Source organism: Mytilus californianus, unplaced genomic scaffold (genome assembly GCF_021869535.1).
Source record: "Mytilus californianus isolate M0D057914Y unplaced genomic scaffold, xbMytCali1.0.p SCAF_9, whole genome shotgun sequence".
NCBI classification, from domain to species: Eukaryota; Metazoa; Mollusca; class Bivalvia; order Mytilida; family Mytilidae; genus Mytilus; species Mytilus californianus.
In genome coordinates this window covers 4,864,677-4,882,671 of record NW_026262745.1, presented here as the reverse complement: position 1 = coordinate 4,882,671, position 17,995 = coordinate 4,864,677, and the positions used below count along the sequence as shown (strand labels likewise).

Sequence of the window (17,995 nt, the reverse complement as noted above, 5' to 3'; positions counted from 1 at the left end):
TTTAAATCAATGTTAAGATCAAGAGTTCCAATTGGTAAAGTTGAAATCACCCCTTCGTAAATTTCACGGACACCATCACGAGTTGGTAGACCGTTTCATAGATGACAACAGATATGTTCCAATTGTCGTAACTACGATTCCGTCCCGTTTTCCTCGTATGTGACCTACCGAATTAGACTTATCACCGGGTTTGTACAAACACGAGCAGCACGATGGGTGCCACATGTGAAACAGGTTCTTCTTACCCTTCCGGAGTTCCTGAGATCACCCCCAGTTTTTGGTTGGGTTTGTGTTGCTCAGTCTTTAGATTTCTATGTTGCGTTTTGTGTACTGTTGTTTGTTTGTCTTTTTCTTTTTAGCCATGGCGTTGTCAGTTTATTTTCGACTTGTGAGTTTGAATTTCCCGTTGTTATCCTTCACCTCTCTTTTAAGCAATATATATAATTCAGACAAACATAGAATTCCATCAACTGCGTATGATCTTATATGATCATTCGTTTGATATGTTTGAGCTTTTGAATTTTCCATTTGATAAGGGACTTTCCGTTTTTAATTTTCCTTGAGTTCGGTATTTTTGTTATTTTACTTTTTAGAACTTTTTCATTTATATGACACTTGGATGTAAAACATACTGATATGATATGTTTTTTAATTCGTGTCATGTACCTTGTTAATGTTTAACCTCAAGTGAATTGATTGAGGTGAAATATACGAAATTGGTAAAAATAAGTTGTTTTTATTTTCTCTAGATATTGATATATTTTTTACAAACGTTATCAAAAGACGTGGCGTTTTGAGAACTTTATCTTAGCTGGCATATGGTTTATAATTAATGACTCGCCTCACATATTTCAGCTTTTTTTATGATAGCTGAGACATAAGTTACATACTATCTAAGTTGTAAACTGGTAGTGGCGGAGGATTATGGGTTCGATCAATTGCCGGGTAAAACCTACTTAAAACTATGACATGCTGCGTCTCCGCTTATCACACTGCATTAGGAGAAATAGCAAAGACTTTTCTGCTCGGAGTCAGAATAATTTGCCCGGTCAATTACATTGTGAACTAAATGTTAAAACATCGAGCCTAGTTCGTCCGTCTACTACATAGCAGTGTTCATATTCATTTCGAAAAAATATGTTACCGTCTCATATGCATGTAGCATTTGCCATTGGACGCTTAATACTAATCTTCAAAAAAATATGTCTCGATGCTTTTGATATGCTTCGAGAAAGATACGCTTTTTTAATAATATTGCATTGTCCCCTATTTAGCATTATTGGTAGGCTATCTGGTGTTAACTATATAAAACTGTTTAAATTGTATTCAATTTCATTAAGATTACATAATATATTTTGGCAGAGTGCTACATTTTTGATTGATTGATTTTACCTCGATAAAAAATGTTTGATGACAAATTATGGACTTTAGAAAATATGAATATAGCATTGAAAAGAATTTGAATTTTTGTTATCAACAATTTTGACCGCATATTGAAAACACGACCATGTTTGCTAGCTATAGTTTATCTGTATTTCTATATGTTTATTTTCAGAAGGCCAACATCTGCAGACTTGCTCAACCGTTCTGAGAAGGAAGACGAGTCCATGGAAAATGAGGACAAGAACAACATAAGTTATATATTCATTCTTTATTACATTAAGATATCTCAATAATCATATTCTGGGTCCTCAATGCTCTTTAACTTCGTTCTTTATTTTGCCTTTTCCTTTTTTGATAGAAGCGTCACTGATGCGTCTTTTGTAGACAAAACGCGCGTCTGGCGAACAAAATGTTAAGCCTGGTATCTATGATGAGATTACTTTTGATTTTCTGACATACGTATTAGGATTGATGATATCATTTGAATTTTTCAATTTTGCGACTTTTGGTTAGAGTTTTAACTTGTCTCTTTTGGATATATCAAAATTCCTAATTACTATGGTAATGTATTTGTGTGCAAAATTATTGGCTTTCTTTTAAAATATTATTTAGAAGGGATAGCTATTGTTCTTGCACATTAAACCGATCAGAAAAGGATTTTAAATTTATGAAAAAGCATTCAAGTAATAACACATAATATTAATTTTTTTCAAGGATGTAATGCGTATTATTTACAATTTAATATACACAAATATGTACCTGTTTACAGAATGGTGAGTCCAGCACCAAACGAGTCACATCCTTCGGCAGTTACAACAGAAGAGGTTGCCAATGACAGTGAAAGAACATCATCTTCAAGGTATATCAGTATAAATGAGCTTTGGATCGTTTTTTATGTGCTATGATATAAATTTGTAAATTGGCCTCGTGCCAGTTAGATGAATCCAGCCATTGTTAACTGATTTGTACCGTTTTTTTTTCATTCTTATGTTGTGATATAACACCACTATTCACAAACATCGTAAACTTCGCCTCATTATGTAAGTGTCTAGTCAGGAGCTTTTACTTTAGTGGTTGTCGTTGTTTGCTGTCTGTTCTGTTTTTTGTTCGTGTATTATTTGGTTAGTAATTTGGCGTTGATGTTTTGTTTAAATTGTTTAAAATTTTGTCATATCGGGGCCGTTTAAAGCTGACTGTATTATTCTCATTCTCATTTTTGAAGAGGTGAAAAGTAAAATCACAAAAATACTGAACTCCGAGGAAAATTCAATCGGAAAGTCCCTAATCACATGGCAAAATCAAATGACAAAACTCATCAAACGAATGGACAACAACTGTCATATTCCTGACTTGGTACAGGCATTTTCAAATGTGGAAAATGGTGACTTACAAAGTGACTTACGGTTGCTTGGATCAACGACATTTTGTCCCTGTTGGATAGTTTTCTCGTTTGCAATGATACCACGTCTCCTTTATACTGGATAAACGTAGGTCAATACAGGATACTTGTAATGTGCATTTATTAACCTTTCATGAATCGTTTAACAGGAGCAAAAAACGAATGGACTTGTAAAGAACAGCGAAAAACTACTTTTTGCAGTTGGTTAAATTGATAGAAAACATTATTAGACATAGGGAATTAAGTGAAAATTAGCGGCTTTGATTATTGCTGTAAAACGTATGATAACAGTTTGCATGATGATGCGTCAAGCTAAATCGAACAAAAATGTCTTAAAGAATGTTATCAATGTTAAGGGTAATTGAAAAAAAGACTTCTGTTTTACAGAGACAATGGCAGTTTTCCTGACAAACCTTTCAACATAGAAAAGATTACACAAGAGAAAAACAATGAACGCGAAGGGAACAGTATGACTAGGTACATCAGCGAGGGAGTAAACGCAATTTATTTCTCTAATCATAATGTAGCGATGTTATTTTTTGGAGGGCCCTGTATTTATCTGTACTGTTGAATCAGATATTCATGTAAATAGCTATGCTAAAAACATATTTCTATATATCAATTTCGACATGAATGACCGTATAAATTGGCATCATTCAAAACCTCTTAAATAGATAGACGATGCCTCAGGGGCATTTGCAAATCATAAGTAAATGAAACCCAGACACTTCCATGGGATAAATAAAACTAATCTAATGTGCATAACTTATCACCGAAGAGACACTGATTGTCGAAATGCGCATCTGGTGCAGAAAAATTGATACCGTTTATGTTATTAACAATGTTTATAAGTATTTTTCTGTTTTAGCGTACAATATAGGAACTCTTCAGTATGATTTAATGACACAACATATTCGGAAATGATACTTGGTTAACTAATATAATGATATGTATCTAGCTTCCCATATTTATAATGTTGGATCAACAAATTAATAAATATTATAGCTGCTTTATTACATGTTATTGCTAATTTATGATTTTAATTACTAATTCAGACAGGATAGACCATCATCTGCTGTTTTATTCTTGGCATCAAGTTTGCGGACAAAGCAGGATGAAGATGACATAATTAGGTATACTTTCATAACCCAATATATAAAATAAGTGTTCAATATAAATATATGCTGGTTTTAAACTACAAGGTTTTTAATTTAATTCGCATGATTTAGACAACAAGTTGTACATTTTAAATACAATGTATTAGTTGTGTTTTGGAGCTATATACAGATCGTGTTTATGTTCAAAGTTTTTAAGAATGTTAATTGTTAAAAGCCTGACTTTCAAGTGGGTCAAAACACTCTGTGCAATACCTTGATATCCAATAGTGTATGATTATGGAATATATGCTATCAAGCAGCCTGTCAACCCATAATACCATTTATAGATTATAGATATTTGACTATCTATTGCTAGCAAAAAGTGTATACTTATCAGTCGTAGTCAGATAGGGTTATTGCCAACACCACAGGAACATAATTAAAAAAAATGATAATCTGTTTTAGTAAGCATGTATTTTAGCTTTAAAAATGAAACATTTTAAAAACAAGTTTTGTTGCTTTTGAAACTTATAATTATATCACTTTCTTTTCATTAACTAGGTATTCAGGAAATAATGTATAGTGTATGTATAATGACAAAATGTCCTGTTTGTTATTTATTGAAATGAAGATGTATTATGAATGTTCCTTTTGAGTCTCATCTTTTTTTTCATAGTTTTGATATATTTTTTAAAGCTTACAAATGTATGCAAATGTTTGTGTGTGACGGATTGTGTAAATTTATTCGCAATTGATCATCATAATATGCTAAAAATCTTTAAAATTTACAATGGCACTTATTTTACGTTCTCTAACGTGTTCTGTCCCCCAAACGTGATCGTCTGGATAAAACAGGCCGAACTCGTTCAAACGTATTCTTTAAATCATGTATTGACCAAACATGTCCAATTTGAGTTCATGCAGTTTATTTTATTAACTCAAACGAATCCGAATTCTCACCTCGAACACTTTGTGTTTGCAGAAACATGTCAACTCTATTATAATATAACTGTTTTCGGTTCACATATGCTACGGACGTATACATTGACATGTCAAGTCAACTGTATTTTCTTTATTACTGAGAAATGAATTGTAATGAATTGTAATGAGATACAAATGACACACAAATTCATCGAAATACCATTTTATAAAACTCGAAAGTTTCTGTTTGATAAGAATATGTGATAGTGTAGAATACAGAGTAGAGAATACATTCCGACATTATCTCTCGAGTATCAACGTGCTATTGTAACTATATTCTCTAGTCCTGTGGCGTAACACCTTAAAATGTAAATCCGTCACTCAGGTTCAATTATCTATATTTGCACATTGTAATCCAGTTATATTTTACCAGACAGGAGCCAGACATGAAAATTCAAGCCATGACAAAAGAAGCTGAAAGACTGGCGATTATTTGTAAAAATCAGCATTTAAATCATAGAAATTTAACCACGGATAATTCGCTTTGTCCACCTGCATTCTTGCAAAGCATGTCACACATTGAAAATTGTTTAGATGATCTCAGGAGACAAATAGAGAAAATGGCACTTGAAAAGAATGGCTATTTGAATAGGTAATCCAAATTTATCGAAAAATGCCTTTTTCGTAGCAATTGTATTTATACTTTGCGTTTACACATGTATCAATTTGAATTCGCCTTAAGCCCATTCGCGTATTGTCCTGTTTCTCTTTCTTCAAAAGTAGACACAGCAAAGAGAAAATGCCCGCTAACATGTTTAACCCCGCCACATTCTGTATGTGCCTGTCCCAAGTCAAGAGCCTATAATTCAGTGGTTGTCGTTTGCTTCTGTGTATCATATTTTTTATTCGTTCATTATTTTGTACATAAATTAGGCCGTTAGTTTTCTCGTTTGAATTGATGTACATTTGTCATTTCGGGGACTTTTATAGCTGACTATGCGGTATGGGTTTCGCTCATTGTTGAAGGCCGTACGGTGACCTATAGTTGTGAATTTCTGTGTCATTTGGTCTCTTGTGGAGAGTTGTCTCATTGGCAATTATACCACATCTCCTTTTTTATATTTGTGTTCATCATGTTAGTAGATGGACGGTTCATGTGTTTAATTGTGGGATTTACCTTTATAAAAAAATGGTCAAAACATTACGCGCACTGAAAACGAGGTTATCATCTCTGTTGTTTTGTGTCTTTCGTTGTTACATTTTTGTCATCGGGAGTTGGTGACTGATCGATGTGGTATGTATAGCTGTCCAATTGTATATGCAATTTATGTTTTATTTGTTTTATGCATTATGAAACTCGTCGGCTAGTAAGCATGTACATGTGAACTATCCCTGTCTTTTTCGCATTTGCAAACATTGATTTCGATGAAAGATCTTTGAAAATTTCTGTTTAAAAAATCTTTTGACAAAGTCTAGTTACTCAGTGGATAGAAACCTGTGTCTGTATTACTGTCTCATTTGCATATGCCTGACAGTTATTTTTCAGCACAATTTTGTTTTTGCAAGATTGAAGACTAGGTCACATTCCCTTTAAATAGAGTGATATTTTAGAAATAGCGTCGTTACGTAAATAATTGCTATTTAACCAAAAAATAAGATCTTAACCAATTGTTTTTGGTGGGAGAAGATCTCAAGTAGTCTGAAATCCAACACTGCCGTCTTACTTACTTACTTACTGCCCTTGCATGCCATTGGCGTGTACGGCAGTAACGAAGATTTTCCACGTTGTTGGTCGTTGTCAGGTTTCTGTATTGTATCCCATGCCTATTGAGGTTGACTAGCCTCTGCCTCTACAGTTCTCCTCCATGTCATTTTGGGTCTTCCTCTCTTTCTTTTACTTTCTGTGGTCCTGTCTTAGTGAAATCCTCTTTTTCTTTCCATGGGACATGTCCAATCAACCTCCAGCGTCTTCTCGTTATAGTTGTGGCTATATCGTCTCGCTGGCATCTGGTAAGAAGGTTCTGGTTTGAAATTTGTTTGTGGCCAAATGATTCGTAGAATCCTTCTGAGGCTTTTGGTATGGAATACAGACAGTTTGTTTTGGTCGTGATCCTCCAACATTCTGATCCATACAAAAGTACAGGCAAGACACAGCTGCTGTAAAGTTTGAGTGTGGTCCGGATGGTATATTTCCCTGACCTCCATACAGCCTGCAGGTTGTTAAGACCTGGCCTTGCTTTAGATAGTCGTCTGTTGATGTCAGATTTGCTCCACCTTTGGTAGTAACAGTGTTGCCAAGGTATGTGAAGGTGTCAACATGTGGTAATGTTTTTCCATCCAGTAAAACTGACTCGGATTATTTACATTTAGCGTCATGATTTCAGTTCTCTTGGTGTTGATTTTCAGTCCCATTTGTCCTGAATATTTTTGTAGTTCTGTGGTCTTATCTTGAATATGTTGGTGTGTGTGTGAGACATTAATGCTAGGTCTTCAGCAAAATCTAGGTCTTTCAAAGTGGTGAAGGTGCCCCATATAATGCCTATTGGTGTATCAGCAGTGGTCTGTCTCATTATCCAGTCTATGACTATGATGAAAAGTGTCTATGATATGACACATCCTTGTCTTACCCCTGTTTTTCCTTAGAAGTATATATCATTGTACCCAACCATCCACCTTAGATGTTGTAGAATGGTTTTATGAGGTTTATAAGATGTGGTTGAATGCCATATGATCTTAATATTTTCCAAAGACTATCACTGTGGATGCTGTCAAACGCTTGCTCAAAGTCGACAAATTTTATATACAGTTGCCGTTGCCATTCTGTGCATTGTTCTACAATATTTCTTGATGTAATGATGTGGTCGATGCAACTTCTCCTAGGGCGAAAACCTGCTTGTTCTTTACGCAGGAGGTCATCAATTGAGTATGCAATTTGTCTTATAATAATTTTTGCCATGATCTTACTTGGATTGAAAGTAGTGTAATACCGCGCCAGTTCTTACAATCAGTTAATGCTCCCTTTGTGGATATTTTTATTATAGTGCCATTATTCCAGTCGTAAGATATCTGAGCTTTTTTCCAGATGTCTTTAAAGGTGTTATAGAGCAGGATGGCTGATAAGTCGGGGTCTATTTTAAACAGTTCGGCATTCAGATTATCATTTCCAGGTGGTTTTCCATTTTTAGACTTTCAATTGCAGATATTATCTCATGTCCAATACTGCCGTCTGGTCAAGTAAAAAAAGTACGTTTCTGTGAGTGTTTCCATATTTCTATCTGTTCTTTACAACTTTATAACTTCCACACCGATTGACATGGTCGGTAACAAGTTTGTAAAACAGGTTCCTGACTTGGGACAAGCAAATACAGAAAATGACTGGGTTTGAAATTATAACAAGTGCTCAAAACCTAACCCCTGACAAGGGAGAACAAACATAAAAAAGTCAATGAAAGATTTGAACCGCTTTCAAATATGATAAAGACTATAACAGTTCATGATTGATTGTTTGGTAAGTGTTGCACAAATTTAAGTTGGATATATTTAGCACTTTTTATGACATAATGACAATGACAAAAAATGATGTTATATTTGATTTTGATTATTTCACATATGCTATTTTGTAGTTATGGTTCTCCCTTGCTTTTTGTGATTGTCTGAAAAAACAGAGTTAGTGTAAAGTTTACAGCACAGGGCTCTTTATTTAGTAATAGTACATAAAAACTAGTGGACAGAATGGGTGCGCATTGGAGGTCTTATACAAGGAAGCTTCTGTTGTAAAGTTGAAATTATCCCTATAAAAGTTTTAACTGACGCCATAACAAATTGGTTCCTCGTTATGACATATATGTGTCCCAAATAACCGCGGATATGTGCCAATGGTCTGGATCACAATCCCATCCTCTTTTCCTTGATGTTGACATCACCGAACTAATTTTATCACCGAATTAGAACAAATAATGAGGAATATGACGCAACTAGTTGAGGAGAATCTGCTCACCATTCGGAGTACCTGATATCACCCCTAGTTTTTGATTGTGTTCGTATTGCTCAGTCTTTCGTTTTTTGTGTTGTGTTTTGTAAACTTGTGTGTCTTGTCGTCGTCTTTCGTTTTTTGCCATAGTATTGTCAGTTCACCCCTACTTTATGTGTTTTGAATGTTCCCTTGGTATCTACCTTTTTTTAAACGGCCATTTCTATTGTAACATCATTTACAAAGTATGAAAAAAACGTAAATCTGGTCAAGAGTTTAAGTCATCTTTCAGACTTTTCCTGTTGTAATTTCAGTACCGTTCAAATATTTTGTCAATCTAGTGCTTTAGCATGCATTTAAGAAATTCAGTATTATCATGTTGTTAATCGTACGGGTAAATAACTTTACAGTCCAAACAAAAACTGAATAGATCTTGATTGATTTCAAGCGACATGTATGAACAGTACTGAATTTACCGCAGTGAATAAGTCTGAAAATTGTCTGACAGACTAAACATGATTTTTGATTTATATTAAAGTCTGTTAAGAGCTGTTCATTGGTCTAGTTTTGAACCTTTATGAACTGATAATATTTGTGATCAAAGGTTAAGCAGTGTGGCTGGTTCAATGCTCACAGAAAACAACCCAAATATAACAGACCTAAATGATCCAAATCGAGCAACGAAGTTAGCGGAAAAGTGGTGCAAGATTTACGATGATGAGTGGACAGATGCCTTGGAAGCGTTGGAAAAGCAGTATTTGAAGAAAAAACGTGATAAACATGAACAATTTGTTTATCATTTGTTTAGTCTAATTAAGGTTAGTTACAGAAATACTCTTTAACTATACGCTAACATCATTTAAATGTTTTTTGGGCTAATTAACTGGATCCCTGTATCTTTGAACTGACAACGTATTGTGACTGCTTGACATTTTTTCAAACACCGGTCTTTATTCTTATGTACTTAATCCAACCCTGCATAATGAAATATATTAATTTGATCATTTAAAAACAGTAATCAAAGCAGTCATAAGGAAGTTATCTCCATTAGAATATGCATCCCTTAGCTCAATGTACTGCCCAACAAACGCACTAATGACGTCAAATATTGTCACCTAAATCAAACACTTTGACGGAAAGATAACGATTGGAATTAGGCGTATTTTCAAACCTATTTCAGCTTTACCTGTAGCGTCTAAAAGGACCAATGGAATCGGCAAGATTTACATAACAAATCAAATCAATCCTATGGTCGCAAAATAATGTATCTTTCATTTTTAATAGAAATTATAACTGAAAAGTTATAAAGACAATTTTGAATGCTTTGCTTATATTGGTACACTTTTTGATTCAATGTCTTAAAAGTGCATAAGAATAGTTAATAAATGTTCAAAATTTTGATTGAAAATGCTTTGAAATGACAATCTGTGACCACAAATGAAGCCCGATTATTAAATGAGTCATTGGTTCATTTCGGTGGTTTTTTTCACACAAAAGGTTTAAAGCAGTTCTGCGTTTAATGACTGAATTTTCACTCATTTATATACATAGATATAGGAAGATGTGGTATGAGTGCCAATGAGACAACTCTCCATCCAAGTTACAATTTATAAAAGTAAACCATTATAGGTCAAGGTACGGCCTTCAACACGGAGCATTGGCTCACACCGAACAGCATATACGACTATTTATCATATACATTATTGTAATTTATTATTTACATGTATTAAAAAAATACCTTTTATCTTATTTTCTGACAACGATATTCGCCGAATTCAGGTTAAATCTTGTTGTCTTATTTTTGATAGATAGTGCATTAATAATTGAGGTCTAAAAAGTAATTGAGGCAATTTCATTAACTTGAAGACTTGATATAATCGAAATTGTGTTTGCATGTTCCAAGATCTAAATAGTTTTTAAATTATGTTTAGCTTGTCTTCAATATTCATGCATCATTATCTGAGGCGTGTTTAACATTTATATAATCAGTCGATTTGCTAGCAGTTGTTCACATTTTATCTTTTATTTTGATAAAAGAATCCATATTTACTATAAAAGGGACATACTGATAAAATCGATACATAAGACATAAAAGAATTTTTTTCGGCAAACAATTTGATAATAGTGTCTTGAATCCCTGTGTATTGATAAAGTATAGCCAAATGTATACATCAAGAATCCGTTTAATTATTTTATTTTATAGGTTATATATAAAACCTGTCGAAAGAAAGCTAAAGAACAAGTTGGTATTTTTTTACTTTTAACCAATCCATCTAGTACACAGGTAGGTTGTCCCTTTTTAAGATTGATCATCACTTAATATTTCCTTCTATAGAATTTTCTGATACTTTGCCAAAATGTAGATTTTACCATGCTTTTTTTCAAACAATATAATAAAAAGTATAGGTCACTGCTGTTTTCCAAGCTACAAGTTGTGCAAAATTGCTAAATTGTATAGTTAATTCATAAAAAAAACCAACATTTTTGTGCATAGAAAGAAATCTATCAGATAGAATTTTGAAATAAAATATAAGAAGAAAGGTGTAATTATATGCTTTTAGAAAATAAAAATAAAAAATAGTGTTACCAAACTTGTGTTATTGCTACAAGTAAACAAGAAATTTTCATTTCTTTATAAAATATTTACTAAAAGAGTTTTCTCTCCTTATTTTGGGAACTTAAAAAAATGAATCGAACGAAAAAGTTATTTGGCATTTGTAAAAACAGACTAAATAATGCAATAAATCACTTATTTTATATTATTTAAATAAACAGTCTTACACATTAATTGTCATTCCGTCTCAAAATTTGCAGATTTAAGCAAAAAACAAGACCGTTTGTGAAATGCTATTTTACAATCCAAGATGGCGATTTGCAGTTTATCTACCTTAAATCACAATGAAAAAATATTCTTTCAATGCATTCCTGTATCATTTTGCTAACAGTTTGGTCTTGCACCGATTTTTTCAATTCGGAATTTGCGATTAGTTCCAAAGGGTTCAAATGCAAAACGTTTTTATTAAAATGTGAACAGAATGGAGCAAGTGCAAAGAATGTTTTTTTTTAAATAAATAAAAAATCTCTGAAAATTGCTCGAAATGTTCTGTATTCATCTCGTAAGAAGTCTTCAAAATCACAAATGATATATATAGGTTTTAATTCTATTAAATGGAAAATAAATGTAGATGTTGTCTTTCTAATGGCACTCAGTATACATATCTTGCTCTGATTCATTCAGTCATTTGATAGACATATTTTTCAGAGAATAGTAAACACTTGCAACAATAAATTATGAATGAAAATTTAAGATATGGGAGGAAAAAAAGTTATTCAGTAGTAGCATCAGCATGTTTTAACCGTTCATTAGAGTGATCAAATTATTTAAAGCATAGTTGGCCGAAAATAAGTCCATTTTCCCCATATCACAAGTACCCTGTGGTAAAGAAATATGTACCTAAATTCATAGCTAACATACACCAGGAGCATTTGCGAAATTTTAATTAGAATTTGTTCTACTTCAGACTATAATATAAGTTAACGAAGGAACTCTAAACATCCAAACAACATTCATAACCGGATTGTAATTAGAACGTTCTGTAGTAAAGGCAAATGCTCTACTATTAATTAATATACGGATTTAAGAATTCATACTTCCGACGCTCTTTACTAGATATACCTTCAGCTCAGAGCCGAATATTTGAAACCAAGGATGTATGTATAATAACCGAAACAGTTGAAAAGCTATATAACCAAAATGAAGAGTTATAAGGGCTAAGCATGGGGATACAGGATCGAAATAATTTTCAATTTTGTCGGTCTATCTTTCATTCTGTCCATTTATGTCCCTGTCCGTCCATTTGTCTGTCCATCAATAATTTATGAACACAAGAACCTGTAGGATGCTTTTGTTATAATTCAAAGTATTCTGAAAGATTTATTTTTATAAATGCAAAAACTTCAAAACTATGGATATTTGATACGATCGTGCTACTAGCAAATTGAAATAATAGAATTGATTGAGTGAACACTATGTAACTATGTGTAAAGAATCGATTGAGTAGATAAATAGAGTTGGAATACAAGTGATAGCAAATACCCCACAAAAATCGATTGGTCCTACAACGTTACTCAATCGACCAGAATAGACTATAGCATAGATAACGTTTTCCATTAAGTGTCTATTCAATTGATTGTCGTATACTGTACCTGTGTTTTAGGATTCCAACTGACACTTACATGAGCCAATCGATGGGTGCCACATGTTGAGCATCATCTGCTTACCCTTCCGGAGCACCTGAGATCACCGAAGGTTTTTGTTGGATTTAATAATGCACCGTTTTTAGTTTTCTACATTGGTTTTGTATACTGTTGTTTGTCCTTCTTTTTTTGTCATGGCGAGTCAAGTTTCTCCTCGACTTGAGTTTAAATATCTCTTTGATATTTTCCGCCTCTCTTTAAGCAAATTCTTAAATTACTACGCTATGATTTCAAAATATTATGCTTATCCAAATTAATTTCTTTGTCTTAAATTATATGACTGATATTTTGAATTAATTTCTGGTGTAAAAATTTATTCGTCAGCCGCTATTTTCAAAATGGGTGTCAATATTCAATATATACGTAAACATTTAAAGTGCCTGGAATTTTAAAAAAAGGTATCTAGGTAGAATATGTAATAATTCACTTATTTCTTGTGTTAAAAGTTTCGTTCGCTGCCATTTTCAAAATATCTATTTTTCACCATTTTCAAATAACATGGTTTTATGATTAATACAATAAAGAAAATTTTATTTCATATGGCACTCAGTTTCATGATTTGGTTGAAACTTGAAATCCATGAAAATATTACCCCAGTACATGTGTCGTTTTGTTTGCACCAGTATGCAGTACTGGTGTTTGGCTCGCATAAAATTGCGCAACCGGGGCTCTCTGTGATATGTCAGTTTTCTAGTTTATATGTCGATATCGAGATGTAAACATACATTATATATATTGCTTTGTATTTTTGCTTTCGAAATAAAACCCAAACGAACCTGACAATATAATACAAATAATATTGTGTTAAAACAGTGGCTCATTTATTTATCTGATTGAATACAAAAAGGTGCATCTATAGCATTTCAATGATAAACAATTGCATTTTTCCCAAAAAACGTTCTGTTTTGCTACCATGCACACACCATATTCCATTGATGGTTTTGACGGAACATATATTTCGTGGACAAACAATATGTTATATAAGATTATAGAAACTACATAAATTATTTGGTTTAATGTTCAGTTTATCGAACCTGCAGTTTTTCTTTCTTGGCCAAGCTATTTAAAAATAAGAAGATGTGGTATGATTGCCATGCAATGATACAACTCTCCATTAGAGACCAAATGACGTAGAAGTTAACAACTATAGGTCACCGTACGGCCTTCAACAATGAGCAAAACCCATCCAATAGGTTTAGTGTGAAGACGTCATTATCATTCAGAGAAACATTACCTTGTTCAATGCTAAAATATATAACAATGTATAACACTAATATTTAGTTGGTTTTTAACTAATGTTTTAATAAAATTTTAACCAAATCAGTATTTATACCGATAGAAACAATATTCAAAGATCTAATTAAAGTATTAAATTGGTAACCTTTTAGAATAAGTTTAATTAAAGACTCGATAAGTTTACTTTGATTTAGGGACTCGGTTAACAACATCACCGTAAAATTTAGGATGTTCTTTCCCGTTTGTTTTCTACAGTTACAACAAATTTCCAAACCATATCTTTGTATATATGAAAGACTATATCAAAAGGTATCAAAGTAATTTGTGGTAACGAAATTCTTGACTTAATGATTTTACAAGTAATACATAGATTACGTTCATTAAAATCCAAAACATCACAACAGACACAGGCATATCGAACAAGTATGGATATATAAACACCGTAAGATTGTGCCAAAGGAATATCTTCCTCCAAAAAAAATAAATTAACAATATTGAACGAGAAATCGTCCCTTTTGTCATAAATTTTTGTGTAGAGTTTCCCGTGAGAAACTGAAATATCTAAATCTTGTCAACTCTCACCAACAATCTCTAGTCTAGCCGTATTTGGATATTTATTGTCAATGCTTAATAGGGGAAAAATATAATTCAGTTTTACTTTCTCAGGAGTTTATGCAACAACTTGAAACATTTTCATATTGATATACTAGACTCAATATTTCATTTGGGACAAAACAGGGAATATAAATCACAATATAAACCAAGCACTCTAAGAACATTCTTACACTTATGAATCCATTGATGACCTTTACAAAGTTTTGATTACAGTGATACAATACGCTTTTAAATGACATCAAGAGCTATTCGCACATACACGAAACGCGCATCTGGCGTACAGAATTTTAATCCTGGTATCTATGATAAGTTTTTATACAGTACGCGAGTTAAATAGTTAAAAGCACAAGTAGTGTACGTCAATATTAATCAGATGGAAGGACAGAATTCCGTAAGGTATTAAAACCCCATCTTCCTGAAGGTCGAAGCTAAGAATATACGAAATATATTTTAAATCAACAAAACACGAAAAAATTTGGTCAGCTGTTATCAGCTATTTGAATAATGTTTGCGAAATTTGGTCATCAGTATAGAAGATTAATTTATAAATAAGTCAATGTATTACTTTTGTCACTAAATCCCATTCTATTCTGTCAGTCAGATGCTCAATAATGGTTGATGTTGCAATTGTAAGTATGAATTGGGAAGCACTAATCTAAAAATCGTTTTCCAAGTGACTATGAAGTCACAAAATTCAACATTTTATGACCATCGAATAAGAAAAATTGATGACGCATATTTTAATTATAGGTAAATGACTTGTGGTCACAAATTCCAGCGACAGAACGGCAAAATTTTACTGACAGCAGGAAAAGGATGGCAGAGGCAAATATTAAGATTCTCACAGAGGTAAAAAAAAAACACAAAATATATTTAGCATTAGCTGGCTTATGAAACTGTCAGTTTTAATTAATAGTTTTGTCCTGCTTTTACAAATATAGATAAAGTTCGACCGTTTAGAAAAGCTTGTGCATTTTATATCCTAGGAAAGTAAAACAAAAAGATAAAAAAAATCCATGTTTCCATAAACGCTTGTTTTAAACCGCCCATTTTGTATTCCATTTTGTATAAATCCTACGCAGGGGAAGAGCCTTTGTCTTGACAACTATCTTTCAATTCCTTACAAAGTTTTTTGAAAAAAAAATATTAAGTATTTTATTAATGAAAATCTCCAGCATGTAAAGTATTGCAAATGTAAGAAATATTCAAAACAGTTACTCAACAGTAACACTCGATATTGATATTATTTTTTGGATAAAATCACATAGTTTATCTTCTGAGTTATCTTAATCGTGTTTGTGTCAATATATCACTATGTATCCATAATATGGTTTTCCAAATCTGTCATCAATTTGTATTGCTTTTTTTCCAGACTGTAGTAAAGGATGACATATACAAGAAGAAACTAAAAGATTTAAGTCCAGGTCTTAATGGGGACATACTTTGTATCTTGCAAAAAAGTTCATATTTTGAGACATGTTTGAAAATATGTTGGCAATTTGTGATTCAGGATCCGCCACTATACCTGGACGTATCGCCTTTAGAAGGAGAAAAATTAAATAAAGACACTCATAAAGAATATACAAAGTCAGGAACTGTAATCGAATACGTAGTTTGGCCTGCTCTTTATCTGTGTCGCAAAAACAAAGAGAATGGACCTTTATTGGCTAAAGGAGTTGTACAACCTGAAAGTCCACATCACAGTTAGACAGAAGAAAAAAAACCAAATGCACTTAGCATTAAAAAATCAATTGATTATTTAAAATATAGATCCATAAAACGTTGGAGATCATTTAAACTTAGAACGGGCCTCACCAGAACCTCAAATTTGCCTTCAGGATTACTTAGTTTCAGTTCTATAATTATGGAATCAATTATTTTCGTGGATACCAATATTTGTGGATTGAGAAAAATTTATTATTCATTGATGTATGATTTCCTGGTTTTGCCAAAGTCTGCATACAAACCTTTAGAAAACTTATACTTTGTTGAACATGTAAACCCTTGTGTGGTTAACCTATACATACGAAATACAAGAAAATTGGTACCTCACGAATAAAAATTAATTCACAGTACGTTTTAAACGTTAACATTATGTAATTATGTATGTTTAAATTATGTTAAAGCCGAGACACTGGTTACAGATCATAAAAAGTCACGAAAAACAAGGGTATGTAAAAACTTCATACCAGTATCTATTCTAGAAATAGGTAACCTGGACAAATAGTTTCATTATCTTCGTTGGTCTGTGAATATATTTGGCAGCTTAGCCTAATCAATTGCGTATATCCAGATTTTCATCTATTATTTTTGACTATTAGTATTTTTGTTTTTCTTTCTATTTTTGCGCTTTAGAGATTGATTTATTGTTGGTCTCTGTCGCTAAAGACCATGTGTTGACCTCTAGATGAATTTTGCCTTTTGTGTCTAGAGACTGACTTAAGGACATACGATGCAGAAAAAATGTCTTGTTGATTTTTTCTTAAAATTTTCACACTGTCAATTTGATATGCACTTTCGAAATATGCTTAGAAAAATATACCTTCATGAATTACTTTTCGAGATATTTCAGTTTGAAATTTGCATGTTTCCTGCAAAAACATAAAATTTCAGTCTCAACCTTTATATATGTCTTGTATTATCATCAAATACAACATAGTTTAAATATTAAGTGCGGCCACTTCCATTTTAGACAAAAACCGTCTAAATATTAGCACAAATGCTAAAATTGTGAAGATTTCAGTGATTTTGCATGATTTAATGATGCCTAGTACCTGATGCATGCACATTGCATTGTCAAAACTATAGCCCATATTTATGTAACAGAAGTATTCTACTTTCCAATAAATAGCTAAATGTTTACATTTTTAACAAATTTGAAAAAATGCTATATTTTGGGGCCAAAAAGGGGTCTTACTTGGAATTCTCCTTTGGATGCTTAATTGTTTACCAGGTTAATTAAAAGTTATAGTCAATTATTTAATCAATTTGAACATCGGGGACAATAACTCACAGAAGAAGTCTTAGAAGTGCTTCGGACCAAATCTGCCAAATCTGCCGTTTAATAACTCAAAACGTTTCGTACCAATGTTTTTTATATTCGTCTTTTTATAAGTT

At 32.6% G+C, this 17,995-nt stretch overlaps 1 protein-coding gene across 3 annotated transcripts in view; it reads left to right on the top strand.

Annotated features, from left to right (window-relative positions):
• LOC127716432 (putative mediator of RNA polymerase II transcription subunit 26) overlaps positions 1 to 16,953 on the top strand; it is a 43,104-nt gene extending 26,151 nt beyond the window's left edge. For 2 of the 3 annotated variants that reach the window (XM_052222619.1, XM_052222621.1), the window contains 9 exons: positions 1,556 to 1,636; positions 2,153 to 2,242; positions 3,170 to 3,259; positions 3,838 to 3,915; positions 5,234 to 5,452; positions 9,375 to 9,588; positions 10,974 to 11,054; positions 15,629 to 15,727; positions 16,251 to 16,953. In XM_052222619.1, the coding sequence (XP_052078579.1) occupies positions 1,556 to 1,636; positions 2,153 to 2,242; positions 3,170 to 3,259; positions 3,838 to 3,915; positions 5,234 to 5,452; positions 9,375 to 9,588; positions 10,974 to 11,054; positions 15,629 to 15,727; positions 16,251 to 16,586 (1,288 nt within the window). In that variant the 3' untranslated portion in view covers positions 16,587 to 16,953. The remainder of the gene's footprint in view (positions 1 to 1,555; positions 1,637 to 2,152; positions 2,243 to 3,169; positions 3,260 to 3,837; positions 3,916 to 5,233; positions 5,453 to 9,374; positions 9,589 to 10,973; positions 11,055 to 15,628; positions 15,728 to 16,250) is intronic. The other variant, XM_052222620.1, reaches the window with a different exon arrangement.
• The last annotated feature ends 1,042 nt before the right edge of the window (positions 16,954 to 17,995 follow it).